Here is a 15359-nt window from a genome sequence, read left to right on the forward strand (position 1 = left end):
AAGCTCCCTTGGCTACAGCTAGTGCCTGTGCTTTTTCTCCTCTTTGCCTGTCTGCCAGGTCTGCTCTCCTGCAAGCCACACAGACCCAGTATTAGAAACAAGTTAAACAAGCCCTCGTTCTCCATTGTAGGAGTCGGCATTAGACACTAAAGAAACTGCAGTCAGAGTCCAAGAGTGGAGAGAGAGAGAGAGAGAGAGAGGGGGGGGGGGGCAATACCTCCCATGACTGGCTTTTCCTTGCAGGACGTCCTCAGGAACTGGTATGCCAGGCTGCCAACCATTGTGCAGAACACTGATGCTCTAGTGAGCAATGCAGAGGAGTGTGCCCAGGCCTTCCGACAAGGTAACAGAAATCATGGTCTGTACACATTCCTCAGTTGGATATGACACAGGCTCAATGGGGCTTGTAGTGAAGGGCAGTTACCCATCTATCAGAGAGGTGCAGGCATGTGAGACTCCAGCCCCCTACATACCTTGCCTCCACATATTAGTTTGTGGGAAGGCTGCATTGCATGCTGGGAGTTGAATTTGGCAGGGAGCAAACCTTCACAATAAGGGCAGCTGCCATCTGCCCCATTTCAAGCCCTTTCCAGGGAAGCCTTAGCTCTCTAGCATGCCAGCCCTGCTCCGAAGCCTTTTGTGCAGTTCCAGGTGACAATGGGGAAATCAAACTGGCAGAGCAGGGTAGGACGAGAGCAGCAGGACAACATGAAATGTGGAGCAGTGTGTCAGATCCAGACCCCCAGAGCTGTTGGAGCCTGTGGGCAGCTCCTGCTGTGGCATTCTGCTTATGGAATGGATGAACTATTTGCTTGGCCTGGCATTTCAAATGCAGGCAGATCTGTACAGCTCATCAGCTGACCAGCTAGCTGCCCCAGTCCATTCCCCAACACCTTTAAACTGGGTGCTTGGGCCAGTCCCACACAGACCACAGAACAGTGATTCCAGCTCCTGCTGTGGGGGCAGTAAGATTCCCACGGGGTGACACCTGCCAGAGGAGCTGACCACTCACGCGCAGTTGAGTTTTACTACTACATTAAGAGGCTGCAGCTTCTGAAGAGTGAATGAGTTGGAGGGAATTCACACAAGCAAAATGCTTGGAAGCTGCACATGAAACTTGAGCAAGCCATCTGCCTTTGGTCAAGCATGGCAATGCCTCACAGCATCTGTGCTAAAATTCAAACCATGCCTGTGCCAAAGAACTCTGAAACCAGCCTGTGTCCTCCCCTCCTGGAGACACTAAAGGGCTGATAAAGTTCTATAGAGAAGTGAATTGATGCCTGTGCTGCTTGTGCCTGCGCATATATGCATGCATGTGTGCACACTTTCTCAAACCCGAACTGAGATATGGCTATTTAAGTGGAGGTGATTAACCACTGATCAGCTTTCTAAGAGACTCCATCACTTGGGATCTATCCGTCAAGGCTGGTTGGAAGGTAGGGCAGGGTGGCACTTAGACTAATTGGTTCAGAGAGTGTGAGCTTTCACAGGTAACAAGATTGTATATAAAAAGGAAAGAGGGGATGGGGACACTGGCAAGAGAGATGCAAAGTGGATTGACTAGATTAGTTAAGATGAACAAGGTGATTAACACATGGAGTAAATGGCTAGCTCAGAGAACAGGATATGAATCTAGATTTCCTGTTGAGACCATGGTTGATGCAGTGCAGCCTGTGGATGATTTCCTGTTCCGCAGTATCATGTTTCAGGGCAGTCCCCGCATATAGCTATGCGGAGATCAGTGATGGAAGGTCCTAGGAGGTTGAAGTGTTTCATCACAGGGCTGTGTGTGTTTCTCAGGTTGATGCTCAACCAGCATCCATTCATTCTTGTGCAGGGATTTCCCTGTTTAACCAAAGCAGATTGCAGAGGGGTACTATAAGGATTCTTTCTGCCAGTCCTTTCCTAACATCTGCTGACATAGGTTGTTGACTACAGAAGCTTATGCCTCTGTGAACCAGTTGGTTTCTAAGCTGCAACCCTACCCTGTCTTCAGACTAACATGGCTAACCACCTCAGCACTCAAGGTCAGGATTATTCTGTAAACAGACACCCCTGCCACCCCATACACACACACATACCATAGACTCTAGTAATGACTGCTAAGGTTATTGGAAGTTTTTCAGCTATTCAAATGTAGACTGCATGATAAAATCAGTGCCTAACAATGCTTCACAGCCCTACAATTACTAATGCAGCTACCATGCACAGGTTCCTGTCTGTTATAATCATAGTGTTATGTGCAGATTTCCTAATTACTTTACCCCAGGTCTAATGTAGACTGCACAACTAAGATTGCTTTGAAACCCCACAACTATGTGGCTACCATGCAGGGGGTCCTGTTTGTCTTGTACAATGTAAAGATTTTAATTTCAACATAAAATGTTTAAATGTGCTGTAGCTTGGTCATGAACTCTAGACATGAGGCACAAAGCCCTGGGGAAGTTTCTGTGCTCCTTTTATGCAGGTCAGAGTAGATAATCATCTTGGGCCCTTCTGGATATCACTGGGAGTGCCAGGTAACTGACTGCAGAAGCTGTTTTGCTGATGGCCATAATAGCAGAGGCCAGACTCTAGCTTTTCAAATTACAGAGCAATTTCGCAAGTCAGCAGCTGCCTCTTTTCAGAAACATGGCTCTGGAGTCAGAGAGCACAAGGGAACCACACAGATTTTTTTTTTAACTACAGATGTACTGAAACATTAAAGGAGATGCAATATTTCCCCTTCCCCATTAGAGGGTTATAAATATACAGGCATGATTAAGAGAGGCTCTGGCACAGAAGCAGTGATGCATTTCTGCACTGTAGAGCAATGAAGAATCAGGATAAGAGTAGAATAATTCATAACTGATCGAAGCAGCACAGTAGACCCAGACTCCGTTCTGTGTAAGTTCAGAAAGGTATAACAGGCAGGACAGGGCATAAAATTGTTGCTTTCTTTGTCTTGACTGACTCTTGGAGTTCTTGCTCTCTTCTCTAGGTAACCTGCCTTACCTTGGTGACTGTCTGAACCGCTATTGGCAGCAGAAGAAGTGCATGGCCCCTGGTTGTGAGCCTCTAGCAGTCAAACACATGATGGAGGCTCTTCAGCCTTATGTCCATGGGCAGAGCTTGGCTGGAGCAGGAGGTGGTGGGTTCCTCTGTGTCTTAACCAAAGAGCCCAGGCAGAAAGAAGCCTTGCAACACATTTTAGCCAAAACAGAGGTGAGACATGCCCACCTCTTTGCCCCTGTCCACCCTTGAAGAACTTGAGCTGTGGATGGCTCTGCATGGTCTTTATATTAGCATAGGTCCCAAGCACAGCAACAGAGTACGGATTACAGAACCCTTCCCTGTGCAGCCTGACGCGAAATGAAGACGGGGTGGAACTGAGTTTGCAACTCATCCTCAGCACACGTGCTGCTGTAGCACCTGACAGTCATTAGCTATTCAGAGGGGCTAGATAAGGGATGAAGGAAATGCTCAAGCCAGTGGTGTTTAGCCTCCTGGCCCTGCAAGCCAGGTGCATAATGCAAGGCCAGGCCAGAGGCTGGATCTGGCTCACAGGTTTGGCCTGTGGATACAATCTGGTGTGCAGGCCCAGTCCTGGGTGTTGGATCTGGCTGCCTGCCAGCATGGTCCTAGCTGCATGCCAGATTTGATGCTGCCCATTAATTCAACCCCCATATGTGTGATCTAGCCCTACATATTAGCCCCAGCTGGCACAATCTAGCATAGAAAGCCATGTCATCCAGCCCACAGGGCTCCCTATGGGTCTAGAAATTTGGTAGCAGGGAAACTGAACTTAACACTGCCACTGCTTCCCACTGCCAAACTTCTGGACCTGTAGGGAGACCTACTTGCTTGAATGACATAGCCTCACAAGCCAGAGTTTGAGCACCCCTGCCCAAAGTCATTACTGCATTACAGCAAATTCCCTGCTGAGACTTTATTAAACTAACCCTTTGTTCTAGGGCCTGGGGAATTTCAGCATCCACACGGTTGAAGTGGACACAGCCGGTTTCTGCATGCAGCTTGTGGGGAGCGACCTGAAATCAAGTGTCCATGGAGGGGGTGAAATGGCTCACAGGGTCCTGTGATTGCCTGCAGCCCTGCCCTGATCTTTACATGCTCCCAGTGAATATTCAGAATGCAACCCTTCCATGACATGGAAAACCTGCAGTGGGATTTGCCACCCACAGTAGCCACTGCCTTTCAACACATCGACTTACTGTTTTGATACCAGCAGCCAAATGCGTCTTATGGCTGTTGAAGTGTAAGCATTGTTGCCGCTGGCTGAGCCAGGAAACCCCCTTCTGTTAAGACATGCTAGATTAACACTACAAGAGTTGGCCACAGTCATGGTCAGTCATGCTCAAGATACTCTTCATTTCCCCCTACAACACTAGGCTGCATCTACTGCAGTAGGGGCCAACCTTTTTGGCAGGGGTGCTGCAAGTTAGCCCTGTACCTCCCCAAACTCCTGTTACCTTTGCCTGCCCAATCAGCTGCTCCATGCTGTATCTGCCACTGTATTCCCTGCACATTCTTGCCACATGCCACACACAGACTGGCATGTCACTTGTGGCACCTGTGCTATGTTAGACACCCCTGATCAATGTAGCAAAATGAAGGCATGAATAGAGCTTGGGGTATATCCATCAAGCTTGTTTGGGTAACAATAGCAAGGAACAAGAGTCACAAGCTAGCAACCAGGGTGTTTAGGGTCCCAAAACACATGCATACTGTAGCTCATGCTGAAACCTCTTTACTGCTATCATGCCTTACTTTGCTGCATGGATGTGTCCCAACCACATCATACGCCATGCTGAAGCAGCCACCTGACAAAGCTGCATCCTCTGTATGCTGCTTGGGAACAGACCTACCCACTGGAACTTGAGTCAGAGAGAACAGGGCTAGCCTTTGCCATGAGGGTTACTTTTCACCAAGCCTTCCCATTTAGAACAGGGCAGAAGAGCAGCTTTTCCTGCGGCCCATAGGATTAAACTAGTAGGAAAGAAGGCAGCTTAATGGGGCTAATGAACTTGTTAAATTGGTATCATGAATGGTACAGTATGTTCTGACACAGGTTCTCATGACCCTCAAGGTGAGAAAACAGCTGCCAAGCCCAGCTGTGTGGCTGTTTTCTGCTGGACACTCCCATCCCACCAGCTGTAACAGCCTAAATCTATGCCCACAATGAAGGCATGGAGCTCCTTCCTGTTTTGACAGGTTCAACCTCACTTGCTGATTTTTCCTGGAAGGAAACTGAAATTGCCAAAGTGCCTTAGAAAGGGAGCATGCAAACCATTTTATTTCTGTAATGAGATGCGACTCTGTCTCCATTTCTTTGACTATAAAGATATCCTGTGTCCCCCCTGTGTGGGTTCCCATACAGCACAGTGTCACTCTGCTCCTCCCTATCCCTGCAGGAGACAGCCTGCATTCTTCTGAGTGCTCAGTAAACTTGAGTCAGGCCCAGCCTTCCATGCTGGAGTACAAGGCATTGCAGGAAGGCAGAGAGTAAAGATACAGCTAGTCCTCTCCTTCCCCAACCTTAACCATTTGCAAGCTGTGTGGCTACCTGACTACTAGCTTAATAAAAACTTAATTCAGGCTCCCTTGAATGAGTGCAGTGCCATCTGCAGGGGCAGTGGTGGTAGGAGGCACTTTCCTCACTGGAGCACAGTAGAGATGCAAGACATAAGATAAAGTACATACCAGAGCACAGAAGGAACAAGCTGTTCCCCTCTTTACCATCCAACTGCCCTGTAGACCAACTCTCCCAATTCTCTACTGTTACACGTTACACCCAAAGTAATGCTGCCCATCTCTGCCTTTATTTACTAACTTATTTCACAGGGCATAAACAGGAGCAACAACCCTGCTCCTTCTGTCAACTTTACCATCAGCATAAATGTGTTTTTCAAACAAGCCCCAAGGAAGCTTCACCCACTGGGACCATTATTAAGAATGAAGCCTCCATCCATCAGTCCTCTGGGCTAGGGAATGAGCTCACAAAACTATAGTAACCGAGGTCTAAACTAGCAGCACAGAAAGGGGAAGGGGACAACATCAATTACACCCCCTAGAAGGAGCAGGGCAGCACCAGATATGGGCATATGGCCTTTAAGCCATTCTTCCAGTGGTCCCACAGAGTTAGAAGACATTAAGTACTGCTTGAGACTCCTCACAGCAGCAGCAGCATGTAGCACTGCAGCATTGTGCCCTGTGAAATTTGCTACATTGGGACAGGCAACGTTTTTTGGCCACAGTGCTGAAAAGCCACAATACCTGCCTTGGAAGGTGCCAGAGTGCTGGCATACCAGAAAAACAAAATGAGGGTTGGGGGGTTCGTGGCAGGATGCACTGTGTAGTAGTATAGTTAATAATCATAAGTGTTGCCTTTTTTTTTCTTTAAGTAAATATCAGATCTAAAAATTCTAAATCTGGCAACAATAAATAAAACTTCATATGCTACCTTTGCTTTTGTGTATTTGTTAAGCATGTTGTGATGAGAGTGAGAAAAAGAGAAAGAGAGAAAGGAGAAAAAAGGGGAGAAAGAAAAGAGACAGAAGAAAAGAGAGAACAAAAAAGAGGAGAGAAAATAAAGAGGGTGCTGAGAGGGAGAGCCTAGCCAGGACTCAGGCAGCACCAGGGCTGGGCACCCAGGGCAGGGGCTGGACAGCATGGGGAGGCATCGCAGGAAGGCTGGCCCAGTGGGGCCCTTGGGAAGGTGGCAGCCAGAGAAGAGTGGGGCTAGGTGGGAAGCAGGGGCTGCTGTGGGGCTCTGCAGACTCAGGGTGCAGTGGGGCACCCAGAGGACTCAGCCCAGCCCACACAGCTCTGCAGGAATGGGGAGCAGGCACCCTGTCCGCAAGGGGACTCTGCCTGGCTGAGGCAGGACACCGAGCTTGGTGGTCTCCCGGTTCGACCTCCATGCATGCTAGGTACAGCATGAGCGGGACAGAGCCTCTGAAGCTGCAGGAACTCCCCAGGATCTGGAAACAGTTGTTGGAGGCAATGCTTGGTGCCGAGCCAGCCGGGAGCCTGCAACCAACAGCCCTGCACAGACCTGAGCCTGACCCAACCCAGCCCACTGAGGGAACTGTGGTTGGACAAGGCCAGGGCCTGAGCAGGCTCAGGGGCAGCTCCACTCTGCTCGCACTGCACCCAAAGCCCCAAGCCCAGCAGCCTGCCGCGGCCAGGCAGCACCTCCTCACAGGCAGGGCAGCTGTGCCCCATCCCTGTGGAGCTGTGTAAGCTGGGCCTCACTTTGAGTGCTGCTGGGTGCCCCTGCCCACTGCAGCCCGAGCCCACAGAGCCCCAAGGCAACCTCACTTCCCACCCAGCCCCCACCTTCCCCAAAGGTCCCCCGCAGTGCCTCATCCCACACCTGCTTCTCCCTGAGCATCCAGCCCCAGTGCTCAGCACCCTGGTGGGATAGGGCATCCATCTGCCTGAGCCCTGGGCTTGCCCACCCACTGGGAGCTTCCAGGGGCCGGGCCAAAGGGCACAGTCCAGGGACAGGGGGCGGGGTCAGAAAAAAAACATACTGCATCCCTGTCTGTGTTCTTGACTCTGCCCTTGCTGCCTACTGAGACTTGTGGCTGCTCTGGATAGCCCAGAGCAGCAATTTAAAAAAAAAAATAAACAAGTTCTTTGTACATCTCCTGGCATGCTGAGGAAAATGTCTCTGCATGTCACTAATGGCATGTGTGCTGGGGTTTGCGGATCCCTGTGCAACACAAAGGAAGGAGAGCAGGGAAGGAGCAAGCCAGGTGCTAAGCAGTCCATAAGAGCAGACTAATTCTGTGGTATTAATGTCATGGTGCTTCAATAAGGAGTTCCACTTGTATTCTTCTGTTCTTGAGGTTTCACTGCAGCCACAGTGGACAAAGGTAACCACATAGCTCTTCAGCATCCAGTTAGCCCTTTTGTAACTGCAAAATGGAGCATGAAAACAGACACCCAAGGCGAGCATGTGACATTTCCTTTGGCTTGTGAATAGGCAGGGTAGCATGACTAGAGGCCCCATAGGCTGCTAGTGTGCAGGCCATGCTGTATGTCCAAGAGGATCACTACAAGCGCAGCCTTTTAATGTCTTCGCTACGGAAGTCGATTCGGAGGGCTAACACCTGTCGGACCTCTGCTGGAGTGAGGCGCCATGTCAGTGGGCCTGAGTTTGGACCCCAGTAATCCAGGATCTCCGTTACCTAGAGAAAGAGGACAATTGTAGAGCTATGGTAAGCAACACAACAAAAGCATCCCCTGTACCCAAGACCTACCCATATCTATGATCACAGATAATCCAGGAAATTATGTGGGATAATGACTGTCAGCAGCTCCTGTGATCTATCTACCTCAGCTAGTGGGCAGATGTGGGAAGCTCCTAGCCTCTCCCAGGTCATGCGCTACAAAACCTGGCTGTGCTGAAGAAGTCTCCTTGGGAGCCAGCTGGCCATTCTAACCCCACTAAAGCAGGCAGAGAAGGCAGCTCACCCTTTCCAGATTGAGGATAGTTGCCATCTGGGAAAGACGAGCAAACTTGTCTCGGATAGTCCAGGTGGTCACTGTGGTGAGATATGCTATAAGAGATCTCAGCTCCTTGTCAAACTGCAGGCCGCCAAGCTGAGGAAAAAAAGCACACTGCATTACTCTTCAACAGGCGTATAGTTTTGTGATGCCAGATGCACATGCACGGAGGTCACCCTTCAGAGGGGGAGGATTTCAACTACACCCTGTCTCAAGGGCTGAAAAGTTGGCACACACTTGTAGTCAGAACTCCTTAGGTGGAGCTGAACCCTCTTTATCTGGAAGACAGACACTCCCAAATGCTTCCTTCTGAAGCTTATGCTTCAATGAAGGCTCTTTTGAGCTGCCTTAGCCTGGTCACAAATACTGTGGTCATGGAGATGGGGAGGATATCTGACACTGGCTCGAACAGCCATATGGCAGCAGGATCCTTGATGCCAGGGTCCAGTGCCATTAACAGCAAGTGAGCAGCCTGAGTTCCAGATATGCATGTCTCCCCTCATCCTCATACCTCTCACAGGAAGCAGAGTTTGAGACCAGACTCTCCTGGGATAGCAGTGAAGACAGGATGCTGCTATTTAAGAAAGGAAAAACACCATTCTTTGCTTACCCTGCTAAAGGTGGATTTGAGAACCACTTTCTCCAGTTCAATGGCCACAAGGCTGGTCATCAGGCTAGTGAGGCTGTCATAGATCACAGGTGATAGACCAGACTAGAAACAGAAAACTAGGTCACTATCAGAGTAACAACCAGAGATTAATGGGGACAAACACCAATGAAAAAGTTTTGGGGGGTTTTTTTTTGGTGGGGGGAAGGAGGGTGGGGAGACCCTGCCCACTCATGGGCCAAGGGAGTTGCTAGCTCTGTCATTTCTATACTGACTGAGAACAGCTACATTCATGGTACTGACAAGCTACTGGAGTCATACGACACCAGAACTGCACAGCACAGCCAGTCTGGACTTCGGAAAAGCTGGAGGATAATACTGATCTCTTGGGCTTTCAGTACTTGGAAGGCAAACCAGAGCTGACTTTGGGATGTCTGATACAGCAAGATGAGGAACTGGGGGACATCTCTCTCCTTTCACCAGAACCAGGGCCATGACATCTTGGTTTGCCATTTTCTGAGTATGACTGAACCAAAACCTGACACTGCCAGAGCTCACCTTGAACTCTGCCATTTGCTGTTCAAGGTTGACGATGAACTGCTGGACCCAAGGATCATTAGCTTCATAGTCGTTGAACTCCTCCTAATATTGAAGAACACAACAGAAGGTTGTTAACTCACCCCACAGCTATCACCCACCACTGCCCAAAAACACTTTCATTTGTAGCTTCCTTGGATGCTAGAGATGTACTATTGGTACCAGCTGGCTCACCAACTGTCCCCAGTATCCGCACTGCATTGTGATGTGTCATCTCCTCCACAAGCCATGACAATACAAGCTGGGTCCAACCTTGGCATGAATTTATGTAGCTAGCACCCCTATTAACAACATATGTAGCTATACAAGCCAAGGATTATTTATGGTCGTGCTTCAGAGTATAAAATGATTACTTGCAGGGTATAGGACTCCCAACCTTCCTTTGCCATGTACAATAAAATAAAACTGAACAGGCATCTTCCAGGGAGGAACTTAGGAAAATACAGGAACAAAGGGTTGGAAGAGTCTTTCTGGACCATTTAAACCCAGTCCCCTGAATTTAGAGACAGTCACCAACCAAAGGAATCCCAAAGCCACTATTTCAAACCCCCATAAGGGACAATATCCAAATGCCACAAATGCCCTATAACATTCCACAACTAAAATCTAGGGTGATGAGGGCAATGCATCATATACAAGGCAGGCCTACTTGGTTCAATCTAATCCAGTACAGCTACTGAAGCAATTAACCACAGGGTAAACCCCTGAGACACTGGCACAGAGAATCATCTGGGACAGGCAAGGGGTATGGAGTAGATATTCCTTTAATGCATATACTGGCCCATCCCATGCAGACCTGGTATTATTATGCTTTTCATTACTGGACTTTGCTGGCATCAGAACTCTTGGACTGTAACACCTCAAAAGAAGAAATGTCCCTGCTGGGGCAGCATTCCACTCCCTGCATTTTTCCTACATCCCTCAGTCCGGGGGGAGCAATTTCCATGCAATTTCTCTTCCTGCCTGCATGAAACTAAGAGCAGGCAAGAACGCCAGGACGTGAAATGCATCACGTTCTTCTGATCCTTTCCACCACTACATCAAAGCCTTATAAAACTAAACATTCCAGGAGCATTCATAGCAACAGGGAGGTGAGACTTACCTCCTCGATGTTATGGGAGACTGAGAGGAACAGGTTGATCCAGGGCTTCACCTGGGGTTTGATGGCTGAACTGTTCAACTCATTCAGACCTTCCTGAGGAAGGAGAGGAGAAGCACATGTCAAACAAATGAGCACAACTACATGGCAGCTAGCAGACAGCAGCCTTCGCTCACAGCCGTGAGCCCACTGCACTGTTATGCTGACATGAGAAAGCAAATGGAGAAGGGCAGTAACCTGCAGAGTCAAGTGACAAGTTTGAGGCAGAGTAGAATGGAAATGAGGAGTTCTGATGCCAGGTCCCATGACCTTGTGGCCCAGGGGCAGAATGGCCTCAAGATGCGTGGGGGAGGGTTACTAGCTAAACTTGCCAGTTTCCTGACTCTCACAAACTTTAGAGGCTCACCCATCTATCATTTTCTGTTCCCAGGATGGTGGTTTTCTGCCAGCAGGAGAGAGGTGTCATGCATGCTCTCCACAACAGCATGACTGTAGAATACTGTTGGGGCCAGGGCAAGACAGAAGGAGAAGGCCAAGACCAAATGCCAGTGGATGCTCCACCTCCAGCAAAGCTTTGATCAACAAAAAATGTTTAGAGCAATGGATGAAAGAGTAGTTACCCTTCACTCTCACACAGGCTCCCCCAAGAGCAGCGTTCTGGAAATTAGATGAACCTCATGTCACTGCAGTGCTACACAACTCACTAAAAATCTCTGCTGCCAAGAAGCCCCCAGCTTGACTCCAAGGGATTTCAGGCACACTCACCAAGTGAGAAGTGCTTCTTGTCAGGTACGGACTGTGGCTGGCATTTAACAAAAGCTTTTAATTAAAATTTTAGTGGCTCTGCTGGCAGCCACCTTTTACTAGTGAAGAGGGATATTTGTAATTCAGGCAATGTGGGAGGCCACTGACAAGGGACTCAGTTGCTTTCCCATCCAGCTTTAACTAGACTAGTTTAGCATCAGAAAAAGAAGTTTTACTATTTAAACAGGGACCGTTTTGTTTTATTATTAGCTCTGAGCCTCAAGAGAGCCTGGCTGCTGAAGGCAACTGATTACGACAACTGCAAAGCAAGATAAAAACATGGTTTTGCCCTTTACTACTTCTCTGTGAAGAACAGAACTCTCCTCAAGGGCTGTTCGTATAAAGTTCTCTTCTGTTTGGTTACCTTACAGTGGAACTATCAGGCCTCTATTTCTCTTTCCTTGTTAGGGATCTCAGAGATCTCTGGAGGACCTGATCAGAGATACCATATGAGACTGTAATCTTAGCTACAACTCTCCCTGCCACCAAGCAAGGGAAGGGGATGCTGAATATCTTAATAAGGAAGCAGAGATGCTGGTTCTCAAGTGACATCTGGGGGATACTGAGGAACAAGAATAGCTGCTGCTCTGATTATACACCTTATGCCAACATCATTGCTCAAGCCCTTAAAACATCTGCCGTGATGCCTTATGAAGAAGCAGCTACAAATGCTGCTATTAAAAATACTGCTACTTTAGCTGCCAAGACAGCCTTTCTTCAACTAACAGCAATAGTAGAGGGAGCCATATTCTTCCTGGCTCTGCACCTGGCATATATTATTCCTCAGCAACCAGAATACATCCCTCATATTCAGACCAGGGTGTATGCTCCTATGTCAAGAAGACATGGTAGCTCCCCTCAGCATCACCTTCCACCAGAGTGACTGAATTCAAGGTTAGAGCTAGCACAGGCCTGGTGCTGAACCAAATTCATCCTCTTTTGATGACATCTGAAAAGCAAGCCTGGTTTTCTCTACCTGAGGGCACCACACAGACACAATTACAACCTGGCTCTAACAAAGCAAGAAGCTCACCTGCAGGAGGTCTCTGAACTTGTTGGATACTGCAGCCATGTCAGAGAGGCAGCTGTCAATCTTGGCCTGGGCTTGCTCACCCCCAAAGCCTTGACTAAGCAGCTTGGAGCAATCACTCTGCAGGACAAACACAGCCATAAGCAGACTACAGTTTATAAATAAAGGACATTTGGAGCTCACTGCATTCTGCTTTGAGAATGCAGACTCTTTGGGATGGAGACTTTTTTTTGTTTGTTTGTTTTCTGCTTGCCTGGTGCCCAGTGCCATTGGACCCCATTCTATGACTGGAGCTACTCCCATGATAGATCCTGCAGTAGCACCTCATGACCTCCCCTCTCCCCGCTAAGGGTATGGATAGTAATCTCTAAGAGAGGGATAAACAGAGTAGAGGTGAAGCAATTTGCCTAAAACCATATAGCAAATCAGTGCCAAGGCCTATAAATCAAACCTTCCTCCTCTTCTTGGCTTTTTTGTTGTTTAGAATTCTTCTATAATTTAAAAAAAAAAAAAAACTTAGAACTTCAACAAGATCATCTCTGGCCTGGATGTAGGCTTCAGCCAATCAAACTTTTTTTTTTTTTCCCCAGAAAGCTACAAGCCCAAGTCTCCTCTCCTGGGCCTAATACATCAACAGCACAAAGCTCTCTTACACTGGGATAATTACTTTAGTAGCACCTCAGAGCTACAGTCATAGACCAGGATCTAGCTGTGCTAGATGCTGTACAAACAAAAGGCCTTTCTGCTTTGGAAAGGTCAATGGAGCTTTCCCCAGCATGTAGTCTTACAAGCTGACTGTTGATATCAGCCTCATGTTTGGGATGGGCACAATTTTGTGTGCGTTTTTATGCCATCTAAGTACTTAGCTGAATCTGCAAATGAGTTGCCTCATCATCCAAGCTTCCCTTATCCCATTTCTGCTTTCACAGTCTCTGACTTTCATCACATTTCTCTCCCTATATTCAACCCAATGACCTATCCCTAAACAAAAAAATGCTGACTAGCACAAACACATCTATGGAGAACACACCCTTCACAGGTCACTTAGGTCCATATTTAACATTAATCAACCACATGGCCTTTATGAAACATTCTGTGGCCTTTCTATGAGCCCACACATTGTCTTTCTTGCATCTGATAATTGTATAATCTCTTTAAAGGATAAGTATCCTCCCCTCTGCCCCCAAACTAAGCCTTTTATAAGCTCTGTACAGCATGTACTGTATTTTACATGCTAAATATTAATTCCTCACCCTTCAGAGGATGGAGTGAATTAAAAAACAAAACAAAACAGGCTCACCACGGGTTTTACAGTCAGATTTTTCTTTGTGATTGGCCCACTGGGCTACCACAGGTGGGGGGAATCCTTTAGGAGGAAGCAAGTTTGTATATACAAACCATTTTGTTAAAAAACAGGTGATCTAAACAGCACAAAGGTAATCAACAGAAGTGATACTGGAAAGTGAAAAATAAAGAAAGATTGATATGACAATGCATTCAGCCTAGAGGAGAGAAAACAGACCTGGAGCTAAACAACAATAATTCTTTTTAACTTAAGAGCAGAACAAGCACCAACAGCCCAGAGCAGGGATTTAAGTTAACCACTGGCAGGGGGAAGGGGGGAAGACATTAGAAACTGATGAAGCAAAAATTACAGTCATTGTAGATAATGACAGCTAACTACTGACATGCTTTAGGGAAAAATCACATCTAATTTGTTGGCATGCTGGGGGGGGGGGGGGGGGGTAGCAGTTCCATCCAGATCCCATTGTTCTATGAATTGATTCACCTGATGATAGAGTTAAACCAGCAGAACAGGTCACCCCAAGCCAAGACCGTGGGTAAAAGGCTAAATTCACTCAGTAGAAACCCTGAATGCTTGCCCAGCTGCATAGGCAAGGAGATTTGAAGCCTGATTATGGGAAGCCAACAAAGAATCCAGAAAATACCTCCAAAGTCTTCTTTAGGGTCATGATGTTTTCACTGCAGACTTCTACATTGTTCAGGGTCACCTGGGAGTAAGAAAGCAGCAAAATCCACTAGAAATTCAGTACGTAAAATTACATACACATGCATGATAGATTTCCCATGATGTCCAATATACCCTCCCCACACCACAGTTTGAGTATTAGCACATTCCCTCATTACAGTTTGTCACACTGCAGGACAATTCAGCTGTATGTTTGAGGGAAGAAGCTACACTGACGTATGGTCACTGGATCACAGCAAACAGAGCTGTGAACATCCAGATCTTGGGGTTCAACACATGAAATACTGGATAACAAATAAGGGTCCATAAAAGCAAAGATGAAAAGCAATTCCTTCAAATCTAGGTAGGAGAGGTCAGCAATTCTCCTGCGCTTAGAAAATCCTGATTAGAGCATCAGCTCAAGTGACATTCTGCTCTTCACCTGTTGACGCTAAGCTAAATGTCAGTGTAATGCCAGGATTTCATGTAGACAGGAAAATGAGATGGGTTGACAGGTAAATGAGGAGCTCTAGTGAGAGTACTGACATTTTAAGCACTTTGCTAGAAGAAAGCCAGAGACCTGCCACTGTGAGTTTAATGAAATAAAGCACCAGGTGCCTCAACCTCTCTTCACAGGTGCCTTTGATTTTTTTTTATCCTGTACTGAAATTCACGGAATCTAGATGTTGCCAAATGAAGCAGATCAACTGTGCCAGGTTGTGTCCAACACAACCAATCC

General features: G+C 47.5%; 2 protein-coding genes across 7 annotated transcripts in view; one reads left to right on the forward strand and one right to left on the reverse strand.

Moving 5' to 3' along the window:
- The window catches only part of FCSK (fucose kinase), a 42114-nt gene extending 35655 nt beyond the window's left edge, over window positions 1-6459 (forward strand). For 5 of the 6 annotated variants that reach the window (XM_014609156.3, XM_019489006.2, XM_014609158.3 and 2 more), the window contains 3 exons: window positions 244-343; window positions 2981-3204; window positions 3954-6459. In XM_014609156.3, the coding sequence (XP_014464642.2) occupies window positions 244-343; window positions 2981-3204; window positions 3954-4079 (450 nt within the window). In that variant the 3' untranslated portion in view covers window positions 4080-6459. Of the gene's footprint in view, window positions 1-243; window positions 344-2980; window positions 3205-3953 lie in introns of those variants that run through there. The other variant, XM_059713650.1, reaches the window with a different exon arrangement.
- The window catches only part of COG4 (component of oligomeric golgi complex 4), a 33427-nt gene continuing 23330 nt past the window's right edge, over window positions 5263-15359 (reverse strand). The window contains 7 exon segments of the mRNA XM_006272775.4: window positions 5263-8195; window positions 8482-8610; window positions 9125-9226; window positions 9680-9763; window positions 10821-10913; window positions 12655-12771; window positions 14601-14663. Of these exon segments, the coding sequence (XP_006272837.2) occupies window positions 8061-8195; window positions 8482-8610; window positions 9125-9226; window positions 9680-9763; window positions 10821-10913; window positions 12655-12771; window positions 14601-14663 (723 nt within the window). The 3' untranslated portion in view covers window positions 5263-8060.

The sequence above is a fragment of the Alligator mississippiensis genome, chromosome 10 (genome assembly GCF_030867095.1).
Source record: "Alligator mississippiensis isolate rAllMis1 chromosome 10, rAllMis1, whole genome shotgun sequence".
Classification (NCBI taxonomy): Eukaryota; Metazoa; Chordata; order Crocodylia; family Alligatoridae; genus Alligator; species Alligator mississippiensis.